At 34.8% G+C, this 10,453-nt stretch overlaps 1 protein-coding gene and 1 pseudogene across 1 annotated transcript; one reads left to right on the forward strand and one right to left on the reverse strand.

Annotated features, from left to right (window-relative positions):
- The first annotated feature begins 1,120 nt into the window (after window positions 1-1,120).
- On the forward strand, window positions 1,121-3,907 carry LOC145091651 (calcineurin B-like protein 9). The gene is made up of 9 exons (XM_079029419.1): window positions 1,121-1,321; window positions 2,159-2,312; window positions 2,408-2,490; window positions 2,581-2,640; window positions 2,858-2,966; window positions 3,095-3,147; window positions 3,241-3,321; window positions 3,410-3,522; window positions 3,612-3,907. Exons 2-9 carry the CDS (start codon window positions 2,234-2,236, stop codon window positions 3,676-3,678), a joined length of 645 nt encoding a protein of 214 aa, XP_078885545.1. The 5' UTR covers window positions 1,121-1,321; window positions 2,159-2,233; the 3' UTR covers window positions 3,679-3,907.
- Window positions 3,908-5,442: 1,535 nt separating this feature from the next.
- LOC145091652 (putative phospholipid-transporting ATPase 4 pseudogene) lies at window positions 5,443-9,544 on the reverse strand (annotated as a pseudogene).
- Window positions 9,545-10,453: the final 909 nt, after the last annotated feature.

A 10,453-nucleotide genomic window follows, 5' to 3' on the forward strand; every position in this document is an offset into this window, starting at 1 on the left:
TCATAGAAAACCACAAAAAAACAAACAGACTAATATAGACAAATGGAAATTATGTGAAAGGAACCCAACAACCAAACAAAAATATGTAAGCAAACCAAATATATAATACAAACAAATGAAAAAACCATGAAAGGAACATGGAAACCGAGAAGAAAAGCACATATTGACGATAAAACAAACAAAATACCTAATCATAGTTTGGTTATAACTTTTATAACATTTAGTATATTGTCAAAACCGAAACGAGATTTGTAATGAATATGAAATATTTTCAATAGTTTAATAACCACGTGATGTTTTATAAAATTTTGTTAACGTTTATGTGGAAATCTTTAGAAAAGCCCCAAAAAAAATTTAGAAAAAATTAACGATTTAGTCATAATATTTTTTTAATAGAAAAACCAAAAAAACCAACTAATTAAGCTAATTTATTTACTTTCCACCATTTTGATATTTTCAACGGCTAAATATATTTTTATATAAAAATTATATATATATATATATATATATATATATATATATATAATGTATTTAGTTGTTTTTTGAATTTTTTCTTTTAAAGAAAATAAGGCTTAATCATTATTTTTTTCTAAAATTTTAGGATTTTTCTGAAGATTTCTTACATTTATATACATATTATATGAACCAGTAAGTGAAAACCTCATTTGATATAATATTTATATGGAGTATAAAAAACCGAGTTTCAAAGTTCATGAAACAAAAAAGATTATAAACGTGTTCGATATGAACTTTTAAGAAAAAATCGGAAAAAGAAATTTCGTTAGGTCTTAGGAGGTTTCAGTTTTTATTTAAAACAAAAAACTTATAATCTAAAAATTAATTCAAATAGTTTTTTTTTTTTTTTTGAGCTTGGTTTTATTGAGTTTTATATCTTTAAAATTACTAGCCTTTTTTGCCGAACCTTTTATATAAATAAAAAACAACTGTTATTTGTCAACTACCGTCTACCAATTATCGTTTATCAGCTGTCTTCACCTTTCAGTTTTGAGCGTCCATCAAGTTTTGTTTTTCAAAAAACTAACAAAGCATTTTTATTTATTTTTTAATTTTAAATTAAGAAAGAATGATTTTCAAAAAGCCCTTGAATTATCACGTGACAATCACGTAGCTCTGTTCACCGCCTGAATCTATATATACTTGGTTGTGTTGAGGCAAAAAAGACTAGGCAAATTTTCCCGGGCTTCGTGTAGATCCCGATCAATACACATTATACGATTCTCCACAATAACCTCCCTTTCCGGTTGCCGGTGTCCAGGAAAACGTCATCTCTCCTATAGGGCGGCTTGTTTCGTCCCTGCGGGTATGCAATCTCTCAATTCTCTATTACTTTTGTTATAGATTTTTGTGTGATTGATTCTTATAGTGCAATTATGTACGGATAGTTTTGGTGTTCGTTGAATTTGAATATCCGTTAATCGTCAAGAGGCGGTGGATATAGGAAAGCGATTCGATATGGTGAATTTGTGTCCAGTATTGTTTTATCATCGTCATTATCGATCACCGTTGTTATAGTCTTTGTTTCGTTGAATCGTTCCATACATCGATCGAAGGTGTTTGCACCTGTGGATTTGTTGAAGAATGATTATATTTTTCTTGTGATATATTCTTGTCATCTTAACCCTACAAAAAGCGAACGACGAATGAGCGTCTATTCTCAATTTATGTGAATTTTATTAGATCGCGATTGTGATTATTTTGTTTGATTGAATATGATATCGAGGTACTGCTAACAGAAATTTATGTGATCTAGGTCATGTGATTGAGTTCATCTTCATCAACAACACAGAAAATGGTTCATATGATCATTTTTTATCTGTTACTAAGCTGGTTGATAATTGATAACCTCTGATACCAGATTTTTTCTTTTGCTAACTTATATTGCTTTACTTTCATGTTTGATCAATTTTTCATGTGATTCAAAACATATAAATCTACTTAAATGTTGACCTCTGTAGTATCGGGCAAAAGAATGATGATGCAAAATCACTTGAAATCATTTGTAAGGGACGTTATTGTAGTATTTGAGTTTGTGATGATTGTGATGAATGAAGACAACATCTTTTAATTTGCATAGTTTATCCTGTGGATCACTAATTGGTTTTTATTTTGTCTGGTTTGATATTGTGATTGTGTGAAGGGTGAGATGATTTTTGGTGATAAACAGCAGTGAATCCGTGGGATGCTTGTAATCCTGCACCATCCTTGTTGTTGAATGGGCTGTTGCTATTCTACTGCGGGCAGACGGGTTCCTGCCCGTGAAGACCCAAGGACTCTTGCTTCTCAAACTTCTTGTAATTCTTAATTAATTCCACGTCATCAATTTTATTACTGTAATTAATACTCCATCAATCATGATTCAGCTTGATTTTGTGTCCACTGTATACAGTCAGTGTTAGTGAGGTCGAAGCACTCTTTGAGCTATTCAAGAGCATAAGCAGTTCTGTAGTTGATGACGGACTAATTAGCAAGGTTCTTTAATTAATTAATTATGTAGATAAATACTAATTAAATATGTATCTCGATATCACATGTTTAATTAATTATATAATATAAATGCAGGAAGAATTCCTACTAGCTTTGTTCAAGAACAAAAGGAAAAAGAATCTGTTTGCAAATAGGGTATGTTTTTCTTGTTAGTTTACCAAATTGAGTGATTTATGAATTTAATTTCATTAAATAAGATGAACCCATTATAAGTGAAATTTATTTGTCATGGCAATTTCATATTTGTATTATATATATATATATATTAAGGTTTAAATTAAAAGTTATATATATATATATATATATATATATATATATATATATATATATATATATATATGTGTGTGTGTAGATTTTTAGTCTTTTTGACGTTAAGCATAAGGGAGTCGTCGATTTTGGTGACTTTGTTAGATCACTTGACGTGTTCCACCCTAAAGCTCCACTAGAAGACAAAATCAATTGTAAGTCCGATTACAATTCTCCAAAACCACAAATAATTAATCTCTTTATATATATATATATATATATATATATATATATATATATATATATATATATATATATATATATATTTACTTTTGTGTTTCAGTTTCTTTCAAGCTTTATGATTTGGATGGAACAGGATTCATTGAGCGCCATGAGGTATATTATATATATGTCCGTTTTTTGGTTTTGCAAATTTTTTGTTGAAAAGACATAAATGCCCTTGACCATTTTACAAAATTTAATTTGTAGGTTAAGCTGATGTTAATTGCACTTTTACGTGAATCTGAGCTAAGGCTTGCTGATGAGACAATTGAGATGATACTAGACAATGTAAGTTTGACTTTTGTGATTTTTTCTTTTATGTTTTTTAATTTGTTTGACTTGTGAATTTTTATTTATACGTATTTGTTTTAAGCAGACGTTTTCAGATGCCGATGCAAACCGGGATGGGAAGATTGACAAATCAGAATGGCAAGCTTATGTTACCAAAAATCCCTCCTTGTTGAAAATAATGACACTTCCTTATCTAAGGTAATTATTAATTAATTTCATTTTTATTTTTATATATATATAATAAAATAAGTTTGTAAGAATGAATGAATGAATGAGAATGATTACAGGGATATTACGACAACCTTTCCAAGCTTTGTATTCAATTCCCAAGTTGAAGAAGAGATTACATCATGACATTAATTGACAAGGAGGGATAAATTTGATCATTTTTTCATGAAGAAATTCAAACTTGTACATGTTGAATAAAGAGGATCTAAAAAAATAAAGCATGCAGCATGCACTATAATGTGATATGCACAATCGATAACGATTTGGATTTACATGCATTCACCATTCTTGTTGTTGATTGTCATTTATTGTAAGTTTGCCCATGCACAGTGTTGATTCACGTTATTAATCGTAACTTTTCATCATCATTCCTCAATCAAGTATGTATAAGTGTATATTATAACACCCTATTCTAAAAAAAAAAAAAAAAAACTTAATCATTCATGCATGCATAAAAACTCTCAAATATAACTTATCAACTAAAAACCCACTTTTTTTGCATGCTAAATTATTCAACAGAAAGTTTAACAAATCACATTTATTCAAGGGATTACAATATTTTTTCGATCAAACCCAAAATCAAATGTATCGAACTCCATTTTCCATTAACAAAGCTCTCATTGTTGGGTATTAAGGTTCTTAGAAATTGGGAGATGAATTGAGAGCTCCCATATATCCAAAATCAAAATTAAATCCATTTGAGAGTTCTCATTGAACTCCATTTTCCATTGACAAAGCTCCATTTTCCAAAATCAAATGCATTGTAACCTTTTTAACAATCGAGAGTTCCCATATATCCAAAATCAAAATTAAATCCATGGATTCTAAACTGAAAGAGTGGTGATGAAGGATTGGGTTAGGGGGTGAGAGGGAAAAAAAAGACACTTGACGTTGGATCTGAGACATCGGAAAAACCTCCCACCCACAGTCGTCGGAAACCTCCGTCTACCATTCCTCTTCTTGTTTTCCTCCCCTACAACCAAACCCATCTCGTTCTTCCTTCAGATCTGAGACACTCGACGTCGGTGTTGAGACAAAGCTGATGAACTCACCCATCATTTGCACCACCTTTTCTGATGATGCACGCGTCCTAATGCAAAAGGGATAAGTTTAACGGGTGGATCTGGTTCGTCACAAGGAGACTTGAGAACCGGTAGTGGGTAAGAAGGCGGTCGTTGGCAACACCACTTTTTAACATCGTCGTACTCCTTTACGTCTACGTGCTCCAGACAAGAAGTGGTCGCTAAGAGGATTATGGATTTGGACGTGGAGCGGTAGTGTAAAAGGGAGTTGATGGTTCGCTGGAAGACAACGTGAGCAAAAGGTGGAAAATGTGGTGGTATTGATTGTTGAAGATGATGGTTGTTTGTACCATGAGAATGAGGGGGTAGCTGATATATTTTGATTTAGGAACATGCAATTAATGTGTATTTCTGAGTGAGAGATACCTTTGAAATTGAAGTGAGGCCCACTAAAATTAATATTATTAAAAATCAATAATAAAAAAGTTAATAAAATACAGTTAAAAGTATAACAGTCTTTTCAGGTCTTTTAGGGACTATTCTCGAAACAGAAACTATAAGGATGGTCTGAGTTAAAAAAAAGAGTTAAGGACTAACCATATTAAATTACTCCTAAACCATATGGATTATTTATGTAATTTATTCTATTTTTTATGAAACTTGTGCAAGAGTGTAGGGAATGATGATGGTTATCTTGTATGGTATTCATATTGATTTAACAAACCCAAACCCATTAATCATTGATAAACTCCAAATACAAAGGAAAGATTTATAGTTGTATAATACTACTCCATAATGCATACAAATACTCGTATAATCATATTTCAAATATTCCTCACTTCCAATTTCCAAACAACAAGAATACAAATACAGGAACTATTCAAAATCACTGAATTGAAATCATTTACAAACTCATAAATTAATTGATTCTATCTAATTACTATACAAACCTAATTTAACAACACTCGATCGACCTGTGCTGGTGATACCCGTATCTATACGAAACCCTAGATTAGAGACAATTGGGGCAAAATCCAATCATATACCACGCCCTTCAAATCCTAAACATCATATACAAAAGGTATTTAAACCTCGGATTTGTTAAGAGATTTTAGCTACAACTTATACATATATATATAGAATATCCTTTTCAATCATGGAGAACGAGGAGCAAGCATTGAATATCTCTTGGTCATTCTCCCTTTCATATATCTTATCTTTGCATCCACTCTTGCCGACAACCCTATCTCTGTTTCTTGTCTTGCTTTTGATTGTTCCCTTTTCCACATCTTCCTATCCGTAACATCTTTCTTCAAATTCTTCATCTCCTGAAGAACATGATGATCTTCTGGATTATAGCATCTCTGATATGATATATGAATAAGATACGGCATGTTACATAGCAAAGTCACTAATATCGTTGATAAGTAAAACTTTTGTGCAGGCCCAAGAACCTCCGGCAACTGATGATATATATTCCCCGCCGACCAACTCACTGGCAACATTCCATATATATAAACTATTAAATACCACACCACGATACTACCCCAAATTGTGTGTAATTGGACACGTGTCAAGTAATGAGATATTAGAAATATCTGAACATTCACCACCCATATTATGCTTGTAAACATAGCTGTACCTATCACATACATATCAGCTGTTTCCCCTTCTTTACGAAAAGACTCAGGGCTGAAGATTCGCATGTTTATAATATAGATTACAATAGAAGAGTAAACTCCATTTGCTAACCACCCGATTATTCTATACCAATCGAAAAACAGATTCTTTGGGCCTTGTTGATATAAAGCGGGAAACTGTAGACATATGTCTGCGTTTACATCTTTCTCCAACACTCCTAGGGCAAGAACTGGACATGAGGTTAAGAACACGTTATATAAAAGCATGTACCAGTCGTCGTAATGCATTTGACCGGAAAACCCAGCTTGGGCTTCAAAGTAGAAGAGCGTTAGGGCTAGGGTTATGTTTTTATAGAAGAAATAGCAAATCATCTTTGAGATTCTTTTGTAACACCAGTGTCCATGAACAATCAAGAGTCTTTCCAGGAATCGGAACTGCGCAATTGCAAAATCGCTTGCCATTACAGCTTGCATACCTTCAACGCCGCTAATTCCAATTCCGATGTCTGCTTCTTTGATCATTCCAACGTCGTTTGCCCCGTCGCCGATCCCTAACGTCGTTCTTCCTGTTGCTTCTTTTACTAATCGAACTACTAAAGCTTTTTGCTTTGGGGACACTCGACAACATATAACAGATGCGCAGTTTATGGCAAGGTTCAAGAATTGGAACTTTAAGTCGTCTTCCAAAGCGTATGTTAATGTTTTCCCGTCGATGATCAAAGCAAATGGTGCATTTGGATCTTTTTTTCCTTTTACTGTTTGTAATGCGCTAGTGATTTGAGATAAAATGTTATCCTTTATAACGTCTTTCGTATCTTGAGCCAACATTTCTGCGGATACAACTATACAAATCTGCTTCATCCCTTGTCGGAGCAAACTACACGAGAACCCGATATTAATCGCCGTTTCCATCTTGTCACCAGTGAGAACCCAAATTTTTAGACCGGCGAGAGCTAATCTATCGATACATTGAGGAACACCTTTCTGCAACTTATCTTCCACGGCGGTTGCACCGACTAGAGTAAACCCCTTTTCTATTTCATCTGATAGTTCTTCTAACACATCCTCTCTATCTGGCCCACTTGAGCATTGGGCCTTATGAAACTTTTCGTACCAATTCGAGTATTCGTTTTCGTCAAGCTTTTTATACGCAAGTGCTAACGTACGCAACCCCGCGTCACCATAATCATTCAAATTTTTCGTTGTCGCCTCTAAATATATTTTCCCATTACTTGCTAACCGATCAAAAATAATGGTGTCTGCACCTTTACAAAACATAAGGATTTGATTGGTTTCATCACGTATAATCACCGACATTCTTTTCCTCTTGCTAGTGAAATCTAATAAAGTTAGTATTATGTATTCCTTTTCAACCGGTTCTTGGTTTATAGAAAGTCTTTCCTTAACTACGATGCTATTTTGAGTTCTTTTCACAAAATGAAACCCAAATTCCCGAGCCGCAACTAGAAAAGCCCCTTCATCGGGTGATTCTGCTTCGTAAGTCAACTCTCCGGTCTTCTCGTTCACCTCCGGAATTGCGGTGTGACACACCGCGAGAATACGGAAAAACAAAAGTATAACTTCGGAATTCGGTTCTTTTAACCAATTCCCGTTTTGTAACCGATCGTCTTGAAAGCTAAATCCTTTAATTGATTCCTTTTTCTCGATGTTTCCATTATTGGAGATTGTAATTGCTTCCAGAGAAGAGGAATTGCTTAAACCCCCGTGGCTAGAATCGGAATCGCGCGATTCCAATGCCGCCGCCATTTGCTTTGCCGCCGCAAGCTCAACTTCACTCAACCGTTTCCCATAAGGACACCCGGCAATTGAACATTTTAAGAAATCCATCTGGTTGCATGTTAGTGTCCCGGTTTTATCGGAAAGAATGGTGTCCACCTGTCCTAATTGTTCATTCAAATTTGATGTCCTAGCCTTAGCCGGTGTTCCGGTGACCTCATCATATAAATGCAAATCGCTGTTTATGAAACTCGCTTGAAGAATTTTAACGGCTTCAATTGAAACGTAGAGAGAAATTGGAACCAGGTATCCGTATAACATAAGAGCAGTGATGAGATGTCTTAGTGCAGAAACTAAGAAATCGTTTACATTAAAATCTTCTCCGGCGACGTCTGGCCTCAGGTACCACCATAGCGGGACAGCATTCCGGACAGCTAAACCAAACCCGGCAGCACTAACAATGGAGATGAGAATCAACAACCCGAATAACAAGTAAATGATTTTATCCATTTGGAGCTCGATTTTGCTTCTTTTTGATGGCGATTGTGTGGTGTTTTGCATCACTTTCGTATCGTTTCCGGTGAAAACCACCGCACCGAATATGTACTCGGTGTTCTTGAGCTTTGATTCACGGAGTAGAAGTTGGGCTGGATCGAGAGGGTAAATCCGTCCCTCGTACTCTAGATTACCCATAAATGTGTACAAGTTAGGGTTAGGGTTTTCACAGCGGATTGTTGGTTGGAAATTCCCAAAATGTGAAGCTCCATCATCGTTAACCACGGGAAGCGATAAATTCTGTAGAGCTCTTTTGACCTTTAAATTTGTCTCGCCGTCCAAATTCATGGTCTCGACATACGACATTCCATCTTCGTAGCTTGATTGTAGCAACAACAGATCAGCAGGGAAGAATTCATCTTTTTTTACATTCACAATATCACCAACACAAACCTCCCGCCACTGTTTCTTCTCGAAAACACCGTTTCCGACATGAACGGCGGTGTCCCGACGGTTTGCCGCCTTGTCCTGCCAATATCTTTGAAGATCCTCATATAATTCTTTGGCAAGACTGAAACCAACGACCAAGGCTAAGGGTACGACTTGGCTGGGCCAGTCAAAGGGGGCGTAGTCGGTGAAGGTTAAACCGGCGGCCACCAGAAAGTAAAAATTGGCGACTCGGTTGAATTGTTCGAAAAGGGCGATTGGGAGGAAGTTGAAGAATGTGTATTTGGTGGTGGAGACGTAATTTGAGCAAAATGTTGGGGCATCTTCTTCTGGGACGACGGGTCGATTGACTTGGATGATACGTGGATAACCTGATAACTCTCCGCCAGCTTCTTCTTTCTTGTACGATGGTTTTGACCGGATGTTGGCTAATGTGTAGAGGCTGCTCCGCCGCAGCTTGGCTCTTATTCCACCTTTTGCCATCAAAATGGAAGAATCCAAATCCACCCACTAAGATACATTTCCCGATGATGCAAGATTCATCGAAAATTGAAGCTCCAACAATGGAGGTGCAGGGAAGAGAGAGAGAAAGGGAATGATGTTGCGGTGGGGAGAATTTCATGTAGAATAGAAGAAAGAGAAAAAGTTTACATTGAAATTAGGAAGAAAGGGTTTGACTCGGAGCATTTTACGTAGAATGATTTTATTAGAATTAAAATATAATTCTTTTTTTAGAGTAAATTATAGAACAACTATGTGTCCTTATGTGGTTTTTTTAATTAAATCTAATTTTCAATTGTAACCTTAAGTATCCTTATGGTTTAATTTTGTTTTGATTTTAGTCCCTATCAAACATTAAACGAATATTTTAACGAATATTTTGCAATTATCATTTTTTTTTAAACTTTTTACTTTTCTAAAATTAATAGGCCTAACCCCCTGCCATTTAAGTAAAACCCAAATTAATTCTTTTGAATACTATTTAAGAAATTGATTCGTCTACATGAAATATATGTTTTACCGGATTGTATAATAATGGTAAAAACATTGTCTCTTATGTAACTGAATCAATTTCTTAAATAGAAAAGAGGTAAACATGGTACGGTTCGGTGCAGTTTTTTTTTTGCCAAAATCGAACCGTAAACCGCAACTTTGGTTTTTAAAGTTTAGAAACCATACCGTTCGGTTTTTATGAGGTTCAAGTTTTTTTTTTTTTCCGTTTTGTCTTTTTACGAAAACTCGCGTAACTCAGTGAGTTACTTTGACTCGGATAAAGAGTGTTAATCATTTCTTAAGAAACTTTACATAGAGATGAGGAGCTCAAGATTTTTCATCCCCAACAATGTTAAACTCCTAAAAAATGTGGGTTAAACCATAGACTTAACTCTCTTATATAAAAGGTGAGATCGGTGACGATTTTATCTTAAAAGCGATGTAGGATGGTGTTATAAGGCTGACAAAATTAAAGCCCAAATGATATTTGGGAGATGAACTGATACCAACCACCACTACTTGGTTTAAAATCAAATGACATAACCACTCATCCAAAATGCTTCTAAT

Source organism: Lactuca serriola, chromosome 3 (genome assembly GCF_051521515.1).
Source record: "Lactuca serriola cultivar US96UC23 chromosome 3, Lser_US96UC23_V15, whole genome shotgun sequence".
Lineage (NCBI taxonomy): Eukaryota > Viridiplantae > Streptophyta > Magnoliopsida > Asterales > Asteraceae > Lactuca > Lactuca serriola.